The 19,277-nt window shown below is 40.3% G+C and overlaps 1 protein-coding gene across 1 annotated transcript in view; it reads right to left on the bottom strand.

Annotated features, from left to right (window-relative positions):
- ACTR3 (actin related protein 3) overlaps positions 1-19,171 on the bottom strand; it is a 32,760-nt gene extending 13,589 nt beyond the window's left edge. Inside the window, exons 1-2 of the mRNA XM_080399672.1 lie at positions 18,986-19,171; positions 1,712-1,767 (exon numbers count right to left, since the gene is read on the bottom strand). Coding sequence (XP_080255798.1) covers positions 1,712-1,767; positions 18,986-19,029 — 100 coding nt within the window. The 5' untranslated portion in view covers positions 19,030-19,171. The remainder of the gene's footprint in view (positions 1-1,711; positions 1,768-18,985) is intronic.
- Positions 19,172-19,277: the final 106 nt, after the last annotated feature.

Consider the following 19,277-nt stretch of genomic DNA (forward strand, 5'->3'; position numbering starts at 1 on the left):
AAATTGATAAAATACAACCACCATCGCTGGAAGTCAAAGGAGAAACCAAACCATTTTTCCACTGAAGACAGTCTTAAGGAATATAAAGCCACCAAAGTGCATTGAAAAGATCCACAGGTTTTTGTAACATTTTACTTTGAAACTAGGTACTGCTATACTCTGTTTTCATTTCTCTTAATGTGGATAACACCAGTGCTATTTTATTTCGAGGCAGATAATAAATGTAAACTCATGCAGTTAGTGCAATTACCTAACTTGGATTACAGTACAGATGAGAAAAATACCTGTTTCATTAAGAGAATTGCAGTCAAGGACCATTTCAGCTCTCAGATCATCTAGAGTGCTTTTTTTTTTTTTTTGTTAAACAAAAAAATACACCACACTATCAAAAAGCTGTGAAAAAGTCTCATTTCTCTGCTTTCTCTTGTACTTTAACAAGCATCCCTGTTATATAAATTTCTCTGCTTAATGGTCTGACAGGTCATTTCATTCCCAGATTTTGCTTAAAGTGTCATGATTATCTCTTCTCTTTTTTTTGGAACAGGAAAGTGATTTTACAATTAAATAAAACAAATCTGAAGATTCAGAAAAAGTATGTAAGCTCCATTTATCTGAAATTAAATAAAATAACCATTTATCCACTTTTAAAGACTGCTATAAAGTTTAAAGAGCGATACAAGGTTTCCTGCAATGGTTTGGTAACTTTTAAAATCTAATGTTAAAACTAGTTTTTGTGTCAAACACAAGACTGCAGAGTAAATTTTATATGCCACTGAGACAAACAAAACGAAGTTCATTTGGAAAACCAAATTAAGAACTACGTATTAGAAGACAAAATAGAAGAGACAAAGAATTCTCTCACTTGTATGGAAACAGGAGAACGCATTAAGTGAATTAACCTCAGCTTTCCAGGAAGATTGCTTTTTGAAGCATATTTTCTAGAAAATTAGCAGAGAACTTGAACTACCAAGTTCTAGTTTACAGTAACTATGCTTAAGTAGCATTAGTTCTACCTCTTTTCCTGTTCTATTTACAAGGAAAACTGGGTGTACTAATTATGCCTTTTTACCAGGATGTAATAAGTGATTACTTTGGCACAGATAAAAACAATGACAAATAGGAGGTCAAAAGGTGAAACATTTCTAAAGGAAGCCAATCGAGTTCCACTCTCCAGAGCAGAGCCCTATCACTTCAAGTGGGAGAAAGTTCAGAAAACAGGGAGCACATAAATAAGCAATTTTACATGGGGAAAAACAGAAGTGACATGTTTTTCTGTTCTCTTTGCAAAACATAGTGAATTATCATAACCACACTAATACTGAAAAATATCTCGCATGTGTAACATTTTAAACCCTAAAGATATTAAACTATTCAATTTCTAAATTTTTTTCTAGTTATAATCAACTGAAGTTTTACCCATTAAATCACTAATAGGGGAAAAACTTTATAAAAAGTAAATGTAGCCATGGTACTGTATTTTAATATGATTTCAATTTCCAACAAATTAACTTCACATCAAGTATTAGCATAGTATTTTAACGAATGTATCTTTCTAAACTGAGCATCCATAACAAACCTGAACAGAGCCATACTATCACTGTGTCATCTCTCAGAGGTCTTGTTTGGTTTTTTTTTTTTTTTTTTACATAGCATGTTATAGAAACTCTTAAGTGTAACTTCAGCATTCATACACAAGTAACAAAATACTTACATGAAGGAATAATGAACTGGGGCTCAGTATTACCAGCATATCCAAGCTTTGTATACCTATTAAGGCAAAAAAGGTTAGGTTATAATATCTAATAGCACAAAACCCAAAGACATCTCCCTTTTTAATGAACAAACTGACATCAAACAATTAAGGGAATTATTAATAAAATCAGATGTATTGTTAGAAGTTTGATGTTAAGACAACTGAAACAAATTAGTTGTTAATGGTTAATTCAAGATATAAGTATTTTTGTATGTTCTGCTAATGCTTCGTTAAGCTCCTATAAATCCTTTGTCCAAAAGAGTAACTTCTAAAGTAACGCCGAAGTAGATGAGCTGACTGGAAGTTCACCATGAGTAATGAGCTCAGCAAAAACTAGGGGAACGTTAATCCTGGCAGGGGGAGATTGTGACCACCGACTCAATAAATGCTCCACACCCAGAGACTAAGCATACTAACATAATTATTTGACAAATGAGAAACTGAGTACAAAGTAATGAAGGAATTGGGTAACGTCACGAATGAAGGCTGATGTCTTTGTATGCTGCACTATCAATAGTGCACAGTTTTGACAACTGGGGAGTTAGGCATTTGTGGGTTACCACCTAGCTCCCTACTTTGTGCAAACTAAAACAGAGGAATAGAAATACCTGAACTCTGTGTGTGAACTGGCACAGCACACTCAGTGACAAACCCACCTACAATACCTCTTCCCATATCAAAAAGACCCTCTGACTTCCCATTTAAAAAAAACAAAAACCACACACACAAAAAAAAAACCAACCAAGGAACTTCTTTTTTAAAAAAGATAAAACAATGCTCCCTACCACAATTCAAGCATCATTGCATTCTCCAGTAAAATTTTACTACAGTAGAAGTTAGAAAAGTACATAATTCAATTTATCAATGCTTAGGAGTATAATTTAGAGTCAGAGTAGTTCTTCCTGCTCAGCAATTAGCATTTCTATAGAAATATTTTCATATAGTAAGAGTTAGCGGTAGAAGTGGCTCTGTAACCGAAAAAACAACTCCCTTGTTTGTAAAGGAAAACAACTCCCTTGCCCATGGACTGCCAGCTGGGCATGCGGCAGGGCCAGCCATCATCACAAGTATTTCACAAGATGTACTATCATCGGCGGCAAGTACTGACTGCTGATAATGACAGTGGTAGCAAAAGAAATTCCATTTAACAAATTGAAAACAGTCTTGAAAATGTGTTTAATAAGACCAAGGAAAGCAAGAGGCAAAACACTAAACACCTTTACTCACCCACCCAATTTCCAGAACATGATATGGATATACATTGTTTTCATTGTCACAATCTAAGAAAACTGAAGAAATTACCAACGTATTCATGAAAAGTAACCACAAAACTCACAGTACCAAAACTATTCAGCTGCTAGAAATGTTATTACAAAAGACTTAACAGCTGGATAGGCAAATTCTAAAACACGCAGACCAAAATGCACACTGCAGTCAAGAGTTACAGCCTACGTGCGAATTTTTAACACACACAGAGACATGACAAAGTTCTCATTTTCTTTATATAGTCAGACGGCTGCACTAACTAAATTAGCACCACCAGCAAAAGCATGAAACACTGTAGTAGCACCTCTACAAATTTCAGCACTCTGACATAAACCTGGAAGATCTTAGGCTGCATAAGGCAGTACTAACTTTTAACAATCTATAAATCTATGTCAATAACACAGCAAAACGCCTGGCAACAAATACAGTATGGGGTTGGTTTTTACAGGCTAGAAGAGGAGTGCTGCCGCAGTAGGTTTTGCTGTGATGCTACTGATGCAGCGGTTTGCAGCTTGCTCATGTGCCTGCTAATGCCTACACAATTTCTATCACTGACATTAATTGTGCACATTAGCGCTGGGCCAAGAGAAACCTAACCTCAAAAGGAAGGTATATTGCTCTTTAAATAACAATGTGATTAGCACAGGACCTCATCTAACACCAAAAATGCTTTGCAAGACAAGCATTTTTAAAGCTGTAAACCTGATCTTGTCTGTAACACACTATACTAGCTGGGCATAACCACGCAAAAACCCATTGACTTCATATTGATCATAGGAACATTTACCAAAGAAGAAAACTTTGCAGGCAAAATAGGATAAATAATGGGAAAACAAAACTAAATACCAGAAAGAAATTCACACCTCATGAAGTGATCAGCATTATGCACTGTATGTGCCTGAACTAAGGACCTGTGCAACTCAAGATTTTGCACTCAAGTTACAAGTGTATTTTTCATTTTCTTCCAAAACGTCTGGTTCCTAGAAGAAATATCAAGGATTCGACAAACTGATGCTTCTATTACCTGTCATGCAGAATAAAATTACTCACTCTCTCTCATGTTTTAATTGGCTTTTACTGCCACAAGAAAGTTAGTAAAACACCAAATACTGCCTTACTCCGTCTACCTTTCCTGCAAATCAGGAACTGCGGCATGTAGATTTTAAAGCTAAATCTACACAGGAACTTTGGTGCCTGAAGGCTACATAAACCTACAACTAGATCAGAAGTGCCTTCACAAGCAAAAAAGTCATTTTATTATTCAATCAGTATTTCAAAGAAAACAAAAGCTAAACTGTTGCAGGTAACATGCTGTTTAGCTGCTTGTGGTGTGGGAGCCTGCCCAGCACACACGCACAGCCTGCAGACTGAAAGAAAAACAGTCAAATGAAAGATGCATTTTACATAAAAAGACCGTATTCAGACATAAAATCAGCACATCTAAAAATACTATGGCCTACTCAGCAAGAAGTCTCCTGACTCATAAAAGAAAAGTCACATTTTCAGGCTTCAAAAAGAGCAGGGGGGCGGGGGAGGAAAAAAACCCACATGGCTTTCAGTCTGAATACTAAAGCATTGTATCAGCAAGTCTCCAGCGTAGTCTCCAATGCAATGCTTCCCATCTCTGGTGTACCAAGGCTTCCTTGCCACACTCTCCCTTCCACATTGGGAATGCCACCACTGCTCGCCCATCAGTCAGGGAAGGGACCCGCTGCCACCTCCTGCACCTGGGACCTGCTCCTCCAGCACTGCCTGCCTTTTGCAACATTCATATGGTGACTGGTACAGTAGCTAGGGCTGCCAGGGACTACACCATAAACAGCAAGCTGGATTTTCATAACTAAACATTATATAGAGAGATACATTCTTGAGTTAAAATGGAGCTTAAAAGTGTGACAGATGAAACAAAAAAGTTAAAAAAAATAATCAATAAAAGTCTTCAGTTTTCCAAATGCACAATCTAACAGCAGGGTTTTTAAAAAAACTAACTTTTTCAAAGATGAGGCTTTATTGAGACTGATCAGATCTATTCCACCACTGTCACTTGAAGTAAATACTTAAATCGTGTGAAAAGAAGATGCCATGGGCAACCTAAATTTCACAAGTATACAGTTTCCACCAGCAGTTCATACAGAGTAAAACATGCCTGACTAATGTATGATTCACTGGGGAATGAGGCACACCCTGTCTTCCCCAGAACAGCAATCACAACCGCTACAGAAAAAAATCCTGATATTAAAGATATCATAAGGCAATACCAATACTGGATCACAGTTTTCCACTAAAACACTGCTTGTCTTGCTTGCTACATAGCACTGAGGAGTGGCAGGAGGGACTTTCATGGAGACAGGCAAGCACGTGTCATTTAAAGAGACACGGACTGGGCTTTCCCACACTGAATTTGGGGCACTCAGCAGTAAGAGAGCAAGGCACTGCTCAGATGAGTAGAATGGTATAAGCAGACTTCTATTAAAATATGTAACGCAGAACTGATTTACAAAATCCCAAAGGTGAAAACCTGAATTCAACTTTGATCATTCAGATGTTTTCCTTTATTTCTCCACATTCAGCTACCTGAAGTGGTTTCTGTAGGCCTATGAGCTCATTTAAGTAGAAAAGAAGAGAAAAAACAAAAAACAAGCACAGCAAAAATTTTTGTTGGATAATCATGACCTTCAGATTTACCTTAGAAGATAAGCTACTAACTATCCAAACACAGTCCATGAAATCTCAATACATATGTGTAGGTAGCTATACAGAGAACCATATACATACACCACCCCATACTACCTATCAATATGCATATATGCGGTGCTGATATTCCCCAGTGACTTCCCTGCAATGCCTTCTTCAAAAGGCAGCAGGTCTCACACGCCATCCTCTGGCCTATGGAGATGTAATGACGTGACAAAAAAAAAAAAAAAAAAAAAAAAAACAAAACAAAAAACCACCCACATTTTTTTGTAGGAGATGTTCGTACCACAAATGGGGTGGGGCTAGCAATTTACAAAGTTCTTTCTAAGTTAACTCTATGAATCCACATCTCAAATATTGGTGGAGAAGTATCTCCAGAGTCACATCCACCTCAGACTCACACCCTGAAACTGTGAAGTAGCTCTGTACTGACCTGCTCGAGAGATCTCTGGAAGGACAGCCAAAAGGCTCTCCACAGTGCTCTCAACAGCACTTATGTGATTTCTTATATATGTGCTCTCTAACCTGGAATAGATGTTTCTGAGGCTATGACATGAAAGCAATGTCACCTGAAGGTTACTTACGTACTAGTCATGCAGGCGATTTTAAAGCCAAAAGGAAACAGCACTTAGGGTAAGAACTTCTAATGAGAACGTCATTAACAGAACCTCCGTCTGCAAACCACAAACCATGGCCAGGCGCCTTTGCTCCACTTCTTTCCTGTTCACAACAAATGTCACTGCATATATTCTCCCAAGTTACACACCCTAGTTCTAGCAGAACTGAAATTTTAACAAAAGGGTGAGGAATCAGGGGACAGCTGCTTCACGGGCAATGCATTTCTTTAGCTGCTCAGAATTGCTGATAGCTCCTAGCAAAGACACAAGTTAGCCAAGCACAAACACAGAAAAGCACTAGAGGACACGTCACCTGATCTCCAACTTCTGTAGAGCACAACTGGGTTACAGCCTACCCCTAAGCCACTCCTAATGACCTGGACCAAAAGAAATTTCATGTATGGGTGTCTTTTTTTTTTTTTTAATGCACCCCCCAAACAGTAATAAGATGTACCTCCAACACTGGCCCCTCTGGAAAGATGCAATGAAAACAAACAAAAAATAAAAGTTTCTGTGGGGAAGGAGGAATAACAGGAGTGGGAGTAACAAACCTGAAACTCTCTGGAAAGGAAGTCAGTACTAGGCTGAAATCAAAATGGTCTCTTTCCAGTTTATCTTCAAGATGCATAAAGTTAGGCAACCAAATATATATATATATATATAAAAGGACTTTTTTTCAGCAGGCTTGTCTTGTTTTATTCATCAAACTGCTGCCTGTTCACCATGGTTCTGAATTACTGTCCATCATCTGAGCCACAGGAACCCTTCTGTGCAAGCTCTCACTCAAAATGCAACACATTCATTGACTTGTGTCTTACCCTGCAGATGCAATGGGCTTCCCAAGAACAGTAAGTAACCTGTACAGCACACAAGGTAGCTTGTGCGTAAGTCGTAACATTCTGCTTTGGTGTATGTCACAGCCTGTGCACCAAGCACTGCAAGGTTTCTCGAAACAAGTGCACCTCTGTGAAGTCCGATGCAGAACCTGTCCAAGAGGCCATACTCCAAGCAAGTCTTGCATTCAGTGACAGGGTTAGGCTTTACACGAAGTCATACTAGACTGATTCATAAAAGCAAGCTGATACTGCTTTTTTGCAAGATGTCACACTTGCTCAGGCAGCAGGAGATCTGTAGTCCATATCCTCTTTCATCCAAATGGGTTTCAAGCCAATCTCTCATTTCTTCATTTGCTTATAAACACTCTCTGAGGCAAGAGTGCTTTGCATTTTTTCTCCTGAAGCCACGTGGAAAAGACTCCAAGACGTGGGACAGAGACAGAAAGCCCAGTAACCACAGCACACATCTCAGAAGTATGATCACAGTTTTGATCCCTACTCCAAAGACTGCTGAATTATTTTCTTCCATGACCATAGAGACATGGATATAGATACCTCACAGACATGCTACATATTGCTTCCTAGCAGAAATTTTTGAGTTTTCAAGTGTCATTTCCATTGTGCCAGTGGGACTCACAAATTATCACCACACACTTAACAGCTGCACACAACAGGATATTGGCCATTTTAAAGAAACAGCGACAGATGAGTGGTTTAAAAGAAGGAGTCCCTGTTAATTTCTGAACGCAATACCCATACCAGAGCCCAGGAGTTTCAGACCTGGGAATCATTATACGATTAAACTGTTTTCCTACAGTCTGAAATCAGATGCCCAGGATCTGGAAATTCTAAATGCACCCTGGCATTTCTGTTGTCCTGCTTAGACAATTCCCATTTACATGCTAGCATCTCCAAACCTCGCGCTAAGTAGCCAGTGCACCAACCTGGATTTCATTCCACAGCTTTCTGAAGCTCCCTCGTGGGTCGACAACCCAAAGAATTTAACAGAGAACATGGCTGCATGGGGCCATTTCTTTGGATCAACCAAGAGCAGAGAGAAACTCCAAAAACAGACAAGAAGCCTCAATTATGCAAAACAAGGTACAGTGAAGAATCTTCTTAAGTCTGTTGCCTTTGCACGTGAATTGCCTTCATTAGCATGGTCTGCAAACCATCTGGCCACTTAAATCCAATCTCATAACCTCACTTCACCACAGCAGTAAATTCTCCACATGTATGACTTGAACAGCAGTAAGGACCATTATATCATTTGTACATGATTCTGCTTGCTAAAGTAAACTTTGTTTATGCAGATGTCCTCCATCATAGCTTGCTGCATAACAAGTTTTACAAAGAAACAGTTAAAATGATTGCACAAAAAAAAGAGTATTTTTCTTTAATATTTCAATTCATGAAATTTCAATCATTGCTTGAATCTTTAAATTATTATTAAGTAAACAGCATCATTATGAATGGCTCAAGATAAAAGATACAAAAGCAAGAAAGATTATTTTACCATCTCACAATTTCATAGTTTCACAGCAGGCCACTGGTGTTACAGCATGCAAGATAGTTCAGATGCAACTACAGTTCACTGAAGCATGTAAACTGTTTGTGGCAGGTGTGCATACAGCAGCAAAATACACTGCAAGCTATGTTACTCTCACTCTAGGAAAATTCTAATTAAGTGAGCAGGTTGTAGAAGGCACTAAACAAAAGCTCAGAAAGTGGAGAGATTCTAAAGAGGTCACAGACATGGCAACATGGTCAAAAAAGCATGAAATAAATCAAACTGCAAAACCGCCAAGTTTTTAAACAGAATGTAAAGGGATTCTGCTTTTTGGTCCACAGATCCTTACAGATGGTATGTCCGTCAAAGACTTCATCAAAACAGGCTTAATATTCTTTCCTGTTTAACTGGATAAATTCTATGTACACAGAATTTATGATACAGTGTTTTTACTGTCTGATGTCTTTTGATAACAAAGCCGCTTTAAAAAGAAGTGGAAAACTTCTGAAACATGGATGAGCCCCTAGTCTTCATATACAGAGTCTCATGTGACTGAGAAGCCTGAACAAGCATTTATGTTTTTATTTGTTGCTTTACTTCTATCATCCTTATTGTACACCAGATGAGGATGAAAAGTCTAGGAAGTATTTACTTTTCAAAACCTCGTAAAGAGAAATAATGAGAAAATGATGCTGAAAGAGGAAAGCCATCTTGCCCATTTAGAAAAGGCCCAGCTCCAGCATCAGGCACAAACTGGTTAAGCAGCAGCAGATCAGAAGTCCCTGAAGGAGCTGATTATATTAGGAAAATGGGACTTGTATTAATAAATTAGTTGACTATCTCTTTTCAGATGTCCTTGATAAAACACAAGATAGCAAAAGACTTTTCATATTTTTACGCCTTTAGCTAATATTACCTTTCACACATCACTACTTTGCATTTTTAAATAGCAACCGCTTCTGTCAAGTTTTAAAAAAAAAACACTTGTTGATCAAAAACATTTTAAGTAATCAAAAGCGAAAGCCAAAGAATTACCTCTATAAATGGAAAAAGCACATAAAATTAGAAGAGCTCTCAGATGAAGAATCTTGTTAAACTGCAGACAAGACACATGAAGGGATGGTAAAAGACAATATTTCAATGACATATGGAACGTCTAAACACCAGGGATGTTACAAATCTGGCAGTCTGTAACCTTGGCCTTGGAATTAACTGCATTACTGTGTATCTGAAACTATTTTTTTTACAGTATTACCCCTGAAAAATATCAGTCCACTCAATTCACCTCGGCAGCAAATACTTCCTCACCACATACTGTAACAGTTACAGTAAAACAAGTCATGAGCAGATTAAGGTAGTATGCAAAACTGACAAAGTAGGCTCAAAAGCAGTTTGGAAGAGAAATGCTTGTAACAAACATTTATTTCCTAAATAGGAAAAAATCCTACCTCTGAAAAAGGTTATCTTGAAAAGTATCTATATTTTTGTCTAGAACATTTATACAGCACTGCTTTTTAATCAGCAGCTACATATACAACTCAAAGCACAGACATGACTAATGCTTGCTAGTAAAATTTAGCTAAAACGGACAGTAAAAACAGCAAAGCCACAGTCACAAATAGCCAGACCAGAACCCTCCAGGTGCATGACTAACAGGAACGCAGAGGTAAAAGCAGCATTCTGAACAAATCCACATGCATTGTAATAAGAGTCTCCAGGTGACAGTTTTTACACCAGTCTGGAAACAGAGGAAGCTACCACATTGTGCATCTGCTAATTTTACTGATGTCTGAAAAAAAGAGAATCAACTTTCAAATTTGCTCTGTTTACCTGCATCAAAACTTTTAAAAAAATAAACATCGATAACTTGACACTGAAAAAGTTATCTTCTCCTAACATTAAACAGAAGATATGCATTTATTACCAAAAGACTCTAGCTTATTGCTGAGACATAAAAAATGTACTTGAAAACCACCCCATGTGTAAAGTGTTTAAGACTAACAAAATCCAAGTTCAGGCATTATGATGATGATACCATCTAAATCTGCACTCCTAGACAAATTTATTTATGTTGTAAAATCCATTTCAAATATTTAATGCTGACATGTACTTTCACACAGAAAAAAATTACGTTTCCTTTGACTACACTTTCCTCAAAGTAAGAAGAGGAAACGGCTTTGGATATCATCTTTGTACCATGAAAGCAGTTTGTGTTGGCAAAAGCAGAATGCTCTCTTTCTACTTACTGCTTCCTTTGACACTTTTAGACAAATTCATTTTAACAAGTATCTTAACAGTGCCTCTGTGTTACACCACACCCACACAATACTAACCTATGCTGCTAGTTTCTTTAATAAATTTCTATTTCATCTTTACACAAGTTTTCTGAACATTTTCCACAGCCTGACTACTCCATGTGATATTTCCAAATAATGAGTAAAGAATGCCCCAAAACTCTGGAAGTTTGCATGACTGATTACTTAGTTGTATATATTACTTCTTATGAGGGGGAGATTAATTTGGCGATTTTCTACATCATTTGCCCAAATTAAGCTGAACATGGCACAGAAAGCTATAAGGAAGAAAAAACCCAAAAGACTAGATAAACTACACATACTTTTCAACAAATAAAACAAGGGATCAATTCAATCACCAAATATGTAATTTCCAAGTAGACAAAATCTTGCACTTTAAGAAATGAAATAGGTAAAATATAAGTCATACGATGTATAAAGAGCCACAGCTCATATAAACTTGACTTGAAAGTTTTTCCAAACAAATGCAACAGAGGGGCTAAAATTGCAAAGTTATTCCACATTTAAAAAAAGCTGAGCATTTGTGCTTGCTATTTGCACAATTTCAGCACTTGAGAGCTCCAGCTTTGAACCAATAGCTACTACGCTATCGCCCCAATCACAGCAATCTGAGCAGCGGGCAAAATGAAACCAAACAGACAGAGCAAGGACAGCAGAGAAGGAGCACACAGCAAGCACTGCAGCAGCCTGCCTCAGCACAATCCCAATCTGGCCGGTACACTGGTCACCACTTCAGCATTTCAGCAGGCAACCGAGTGTTCTCCATCAAGCACATGCCTGCATTAAAACACCAGTTTACGTATTGTTGTTAGCCCATGCTTCTAATAAAAGTCGGCTTCCCATTAGAAACAGTTGTCTCACAGGAAAAAAATGCCCCACTAAGCTGTGGGCAAAACCATTTTATTTAATATAAAAAACAGGTCTCATTTAATAAGATCATTTAAAAAGAGATTCTGAAATCTGACTGCAAATATGCAATCATATTGTGAAAGCTCTTGCAGATGATAACCAGCATGATAAATCTAAGGCAAGTCATGGCAAATAAAGTGCTAATACTGAAAAAAAAATAGATAAGCGATACTGCACCAACTAAAGAATTAAGATTTGGATTCATCCATTGATAGCCGGGTACAATCATAAAGTACCACCAGACAACCTCCTGTCTGCATCTTGCTCTCTACAGACTGAGCATGCCAAAACACATCCTGTGCACAGCTGCAAACTTTCACAATGACCACAAGAGAATAATAAAGAGAAAAAGGAAACCCTAGAAGAAAAAAAAAAAAACCCCAAAAAACAATCTACATTTATCTAGAGTTTTTCCACAACTAGTCTTAACAATGCAAAAATCATGATTAGAACAAAAAGGAAGAAAAATCTGTTATACCCTACACTAAGTCAGCAGATGAAATGAGGACTTTTTCAATTTTGGATATAATCCTAGTTGACAAGTGATTTAAAAAAAAAAAGGGGGGGGCACGCAATACATCAGCACTAGCAGTTGGAATGAACAGATGCTTAGTTTTTATGGTTAAAATAATCCTGCTATGGACACTTAACAAGTTTGCAGTCAGTTTGCTATTTTTAAGCATCTACCCAAGGACAGGTTTTGTTAGATTGGTACACTTAAATATATTTTAGTTCAGTGACTAAAACAACCCAAAAATTAAGAATTAAAGCAATGGAGATTCTTTTTCCTACACAAAGCCATAAAGAACTCATGAATTACACTGGGGACAAACTGAAATGGTTTTAGTTATTTTACCTTGGAAAATCTTTAAATGAAGAATGTTTATCCAAAATTAAAGTTAAAACCAGTTTGAAATGGTCAAAGCCTTTTTGCATTTCCCAAAGAAAGTCTGCAATGATGAAACTAAATTTTGAAACATTATGTTGAAACTCTTAAATTGCATGAACTAAAAGACCAACTTCAAACTTTCTTATATGTGCCTATAAAACAACGTAGAGGACAGATTACTACTCAGAAACTTGTACAGTACTTCTGAACTCCTAGCAACTGTATTTTCAATTGATTTAGACATGAAAATGTCCATGAGATTCATGCAATCAACATGATTTCTGGCAGAACGTTCCAAGCCTGATACTAAACAACAACCCAAGAAACAAGAAGGGAACCTGCCCTGTCCCACCCATGCACACCTACAACCCTCACCTCCCGCAGCCCTCTCCCCCCAGCCAGGGCTGGACCCTGCGCTCAGCGACTGCACAACCTTCCCATGCACGCACAGGTAGCAGCAATGCTGTACATAAAGATGACTCATGTATCATTAACTTTACAGATGCAGTCCATGGATGCAAGTGGGTTTGCCCTCAGAAAAATCATGTGCTGCCAACCCTCCCCCCCACTTACACATATACACACATACATATATACATACACGCACACAAAAATAAAGCTTAAATGGGACATGGGAAAAAGAAAAGCAGAAACAGGACTGGAAGTTGCCATGCATCTTGGATAGCTTCTGACACACATTCAAACAAGATAAAAAACTGATTCCTATAATGGAATTTTACAAAGAGTGTGTGTGTGTGTATAGGAATATATATATTCCTAACTGAATTCCTGTTATCCCTAGTTATACTGTATGTTCTGTGCATTTAGCATTGCAATGTGGGCTGTGACGTACTATTTAAGAGACACCACAGGTCATCAGGGGTCTTTAGAACCTCTTCGCAATTATTTTTAGAAAAATGTATTAAACCACAATTCTCAATCTGGCACAACTCGTTTTTCCACGTTAAGGATGAAGCATTTTCCCTTCCCTTTCTAACCGCTTCAGCTACTGGCAAGCAAAAGATACTCCTAAAATCCTGGAAGAGTATTTTTTCCATATTCCATTAAGAAATTGTTCATGCTTTCCATACTGAGAAATTACTTGTGGGATGACACAACATAGAGCGAATTCATCCCAAAAGAGAATGTTTTCATAAAGACTGGAACCCCCGAAAGGTCATGACAAGATATCCGGTTGAAATATTAACTGCAAGAACATCACAGTGCTGAAATACTTATATTAAACAGAAGTTACAATTTGAAAACCTGTGGAAATAACATTCCAGAATGGGTTAGAAAAGGAAACTTATTTCAAGGTCCAGTATAAGATAGTAAAAAAGTTGCAGAGCAAATAAAATACAGGCTGTTATTTCCCCTTACCTTGTTTTCATACACTGGATTTCTCATCTCACCTATCTTTGCTGTTTATTGAAGATAATTAGCTTTTCATGGATCTTGTACACATTACACTACCAGGTCAAAACCCCGAGGAGAAACAGAACAACATAATCCTGTCATAACTTTTCCTATCATAAGACACTCAACCTATACATACTTTGCTCTACTTAACAGCATGAAGCTATACAGGTGTGACACGAAGATTAGAGAAACCCAGTTTGTAGAGATGTCCCCCAATGCAAACCTCACTCCACCATGCGTACCACATGAGCACCAGCCAACTTAAGCTGTCACGTAACTATGTTCGTCCTCCCTTCATTCACAGCAAAACTGGTTACAGAAACAGAACAGCCAAGAAACTCAAGAGATATATGTGACTCATTTCAAACAACAGCTTGCAACTTCACGTTGAAAAAGCTCGGAAACCCTGAGCAGGCTCAATTTTCCAGGCTCTCAGCTCGGAGGGAACCCAGGGCATCAAGGGACTCTTGTGCTCCCATCACAAACAGCGAGTCTTTCTCCAGTTAACCCAAAAACCTTTTTCTCCCCTAGTATTCAGAAAAGAAAAAGAAAAAAACAAAACACACATTTTTGTAAACTGTGTAAGGGAAGTGAAAAAGGGGTCTAGCAGCATATGAGAGAAGATTACCACACAACAGATTTTTTTTCCAACACAATCACATAACCAATTTACTCAAGAGAAGGCTAACCAACATACATGACCCTACCAACAAAAGACTCTCAGGTACACTACCAAAAGCTGGTCACCAGTGACAGTCAAGTATTGAATGGATCCCCCTCATAGCCCCAGAAAAATGGCACACAAGTCTACAGAAAACAGTTTAGGTGTAGTAAATACACATAATTTTCTTTAAATCACTTTCATTGCTAAAATTAAGTTCTCATTTTGGAACTGCAGTAGGTTATACAGCCACTTACTTCAGCTCAGCTAAAGAGCTGTTAATTTGAACACTTGCAATTGGCTGTCATCCCAAATGAGCTAATTCAATGCTACACAAGTTTATAACAAGGGGGGGGAATGCATTCATACAGAAAGACACAGCTAAAACCAGCTTGCCAACCTAATCAAGCTAAATTCTGAAGTGGCGTAGGAAGAGCTTTTAATCATGGCTCACAGGCTGCACTGTGTTCGCCTGTAGAACAAGCGGCAAGAACTATTCAAATACCCAAAAGGCACACAGTAAAAGACTGAAGCTTACAGAGATTAAAAAAAAAAAATAAGAGCCTTTTTCTTTCTTTGGTGTGCTTTTCGTATACTTTCCTATACTTCTATTTTAAAAAGCATGTAATACTTCAGACTGTGGTGTATGTAAGGAAGTCTCACTCACAGCATACATACTGAGTTAGTGAGCATCATAAACATCTGCCAGTACTTGAAGGATTATGAAGAGACCACCACATAGGTGCGCTACTTCATAGCTCGTTGTTGAGGGATATGGTGCCAACATTTTGTGGAAAGAAGGGAAATGAAGGAGCTCACAGCAGCCAAGTGAAATTGAATTAAATACTAACATGGACAAAGACCTCCCTGACAATAAGGCCCATGATATTCTTTTATAGATTTCCAAACAATATGACAATATACTTAAAACTAAACTAGACAATGCTATCAATTATAGAAAGAAATAATCTTGGGTTTAACAATTGCGTTTAACTGAGCTCTTCAACATTTTCATTTCCACGTCTGTAACTGTACTGTTAAGATGCTGCTTCAGACAAGTAGCTTCCTAAAACCACAATTAAGTATTTACCTGCTCTTACTAGATATCCATTACCTTATTTTCTAGATATCAGGTTTGCTTAAGCAAAGAATGCAAATTTCACAGTAACAGACATAACACTGGAAGAATTTCTGCTACACCCATAATCTGACTGCTGCGTCACTGACTTCACCCACCTGCCAGCTCCAGCTGTTTGACATGTAGTTGGATGATCACTATAAAGTTTGACTAACCTGCTAAAACCTCAAGTGGCATGTATCACATGTTCTCCCCAACCCCTCTGTGCTTTGGTCTCTTCATGCTTTGAAAAATGTTTTTAAAATTTGTCTATCTGTGCCGGCTGATGTTGAAAAGCACAACTCTGCCACCTTTCTCACCCATCTCCCTCACCTCAATCTTAGCTGGAAAAAATGAACACATACACACACAAGAAAAACACTCAGATCAACAAACCGAACCTGTGGCTATAGGCATATGACACGTAGGAAGACACCCTTATTACCTCTCCTACATGTGCCCTTTTGCTGATTAAAGTAAATTCTCCTTGGACTGTAAATTAATTATCATCCCTTCCCTCTTAAAAAAACAACAACCTACTGACTGGAATTTTTGTGCACTTCTAAAGCCTTCCCTGTTCCAAACAAGGCAGTTCCTTTCAACATTTCTGCTTTGGTGGTATTTTCGAAATCTCTTTCTTTTCCTGTTTTCAGGGGCTATCTTAGTCTGCTTTCTTTCATTTTGGTGAAAGATGAGACCTCAACTGATTCGCACAGAACACAAGGCTGACATAATTTGTGTGTCATGTTCTCACTTACACACACAAAATGAGATGGGCTGGGAGGGCTGCACAATTGAAAAATAAAAAAGTACAAGCATGATTATGCTGTCACATCCCACCGCACTACTACCCACCTGTTCCTTATTTATCTCAAGTACTACATTTTTTTTCCTATGTATATTCACCACTTTATACCTTTGCCTACTGAAATCCATTAATTCCAATAACCCCAATGCTCTGTAACATTTCCAATGTTAAAAACCTTTGCCCCCAGTTTCCTGAAACAGAACTTCGGGGAAGAACAACCTTGGACTACAAAGTGCACCAGAAAGGAAAAGCCTGGATAGCAGAGCAGGTCAGGCTGCACTAAAACACAAAAATAAAGGTGCAAAAGATAAAAGTATCTTAGAGAAATCTTTGAAGACTGAGGGGAAAATAAATAAATAAAACAGGAAATCGGTCAACATCATCTTCAAGAAAATTACAGAATATGCTCTGTGCACTGATGTTGATTAATGGAGAACTTACACACAGATCTTCTCCAGGAAGACTTGCTTTAACACTCATTTCCCTCAGTATATCCCTCAAATTAAAAAAAGACAAAGTCATTTCTTCAGCAGCTGTACGCTAGCATGCTGTTCCTGCTTGGGTATCACTGCAAGCGAGTGCAAAGTGAGTCTCTCTACACCAGTGATCACCACCTGTATTTTGCAAACCTATACAGATGTAATTACTGACTTTAATGGGACTACCTGCAATGCACAAACGTGTGGGATAACAAAAAACCTCTAGCAGCATGCAGCACAGTACATTACAGATCTTGTTTTGAAAGATAAACAGTGCATGTACGTATCACGATAAACTCACGCATACTTCCATTACACTCAGCTACCCACTCTCATTCCTGCTATGCTTCGTTCGTTCTGTAAAATTCAAGGGGTTAGTCCTTAGTCTAACTACAGGCGTGACTTCTTCATACAACTGCTAAACATGCAGATGTTATAGACACATATATACCTGCACTTATTACAGACCTATTTATTAACATCCTACACCAAATACATTCTCCTGAAGGGAAGGCAAAGCACGTGCTTTCAAAAAACAAGTGCCTGGATTTCAAAAGAACATGCCCTTTCTGAAGGGTACCATATACATCTGTACCTACAGCACGTTAATGGAGAAAATTGAGTTATTTTTAGTAGGATGGACAAGCGAAACAAAGATGAGTTAAAGAATCAGCACACTATCGGCGGTACCTAAAGAGGAAAAGCCTTGAAAATATACAAGTACTTCCCTTTCCAGGGAAAGGCTGATGGATATAATGCCTAAAATGAAATAACTTCATCTGCAGAGACCCCAGTGCAGGTGCAGCCGGCGGGGCATGGCGCGGTGTCACCCCCCAGCGCGCTCCTGCCGGCGGCACGGTGCGACCCCCCGCCCGGCCCCGCCGCCCGGCCCGCAGCCCCCGCCGCGGCGGAGCGGGGAGCAGGAGCCCCCAGGGCCTCCCTCCCGCAGCGCTTTCGGTGCCATACACCGCTGGCACCGCGTTTTCTTCACCAGCTGGCAGCTGCTAAGTAAAAAGAAGAGTTTCTACAACGCATTTGGTTCACGTTTGACACTGAAAACTGCCTTATAAGGTATAAAAGCCCGAAAGCAGGAAGAGGCTTTGACAAAACTAAGGAAGTTCCTCTGCGCTTGCTCCGTGGAGGGGGAGGGGTTTTTTTCTTCCACAGAGAGAAGTAACAGAATAAATGACATTACCCACAGATGAAAAAAAATCAGCACGAGAAAGCCCCCCGGGCGGCACCCGCCAGCGCAGCGCCCCCCAGCAGCGGGGCGCTCCGGGAGCCGGCGGGCAGCCGCACCGTCCTTTCCCCGCTCGCCACCCCGGCTCCTCAGCCGCGCAGGGACCCTGCGCCCCGGCCGGCACCGGGGCCGCAGGCGGCTGCTGCCAGCGGGGCGGCCCGAGGGCGAGCAGCCGGCGCGACCCGGCTGCCGGCGCGGGGGGAGCGGGGCCGCGCCGGGACACCCCTCCCCGCCGGGCGGCCGCGGCGGGCCCGCCGGACAGAGCGAGGGGAGGGGAGGGGACGCGAAGGCAGCCGGCTGCTGCGCCGGCCCGGCCCGGCCCTCCCGCTGCCGGCACCGCGGCCGCTCGGGCGCGGCTCCCCGGCCCCGCCGCGGGCAGCGCTACCCCCGCCGCCATCTGCATCGGCGGAACCCGCCCGGCCCCGCCCCGGGCGGCACCGAGCTGTCAGCGGCCGCCCCGGCCGTCGCTCACCCGGTGCCGCAGTCCACCACACAGGCCGGAAGCCGCCCTGCCATGCTCCTCGGTAGCGGCGGTGCTGGGGACGGCGGGCAGCCCTGGGCGCGCTCCGGCGGGGCTCGGCGGCGGGAGTGAGGGCACTTCCGCAAGGCGGGCGCTCCCTCCCCCGCCCGCTCGCAGGCACGGCCCGGCGAGCCCAAGATGGCTGACCCGCCCCTCCCTGCGCGCGGCGGCGAGGGCGGGCGGACAGCCCCAGCCCGCGCTGACGTCCGATCTCGCGGCCTCGCCCCTGCGAGGCGGAGCGGGC

The sequence above is a fragment of the Falco punctatus genome (genome assembly GCF_963210335.1).
Source record: "Falco punctatus genome assembly, chromosome: 8".
In the NCBI taxonomy this organism is placed as follows: Eukaryota; Metazoa; Chordata; class Aves; order Falconiformes; family Falconidae; genus Falco; species Falco punctatus.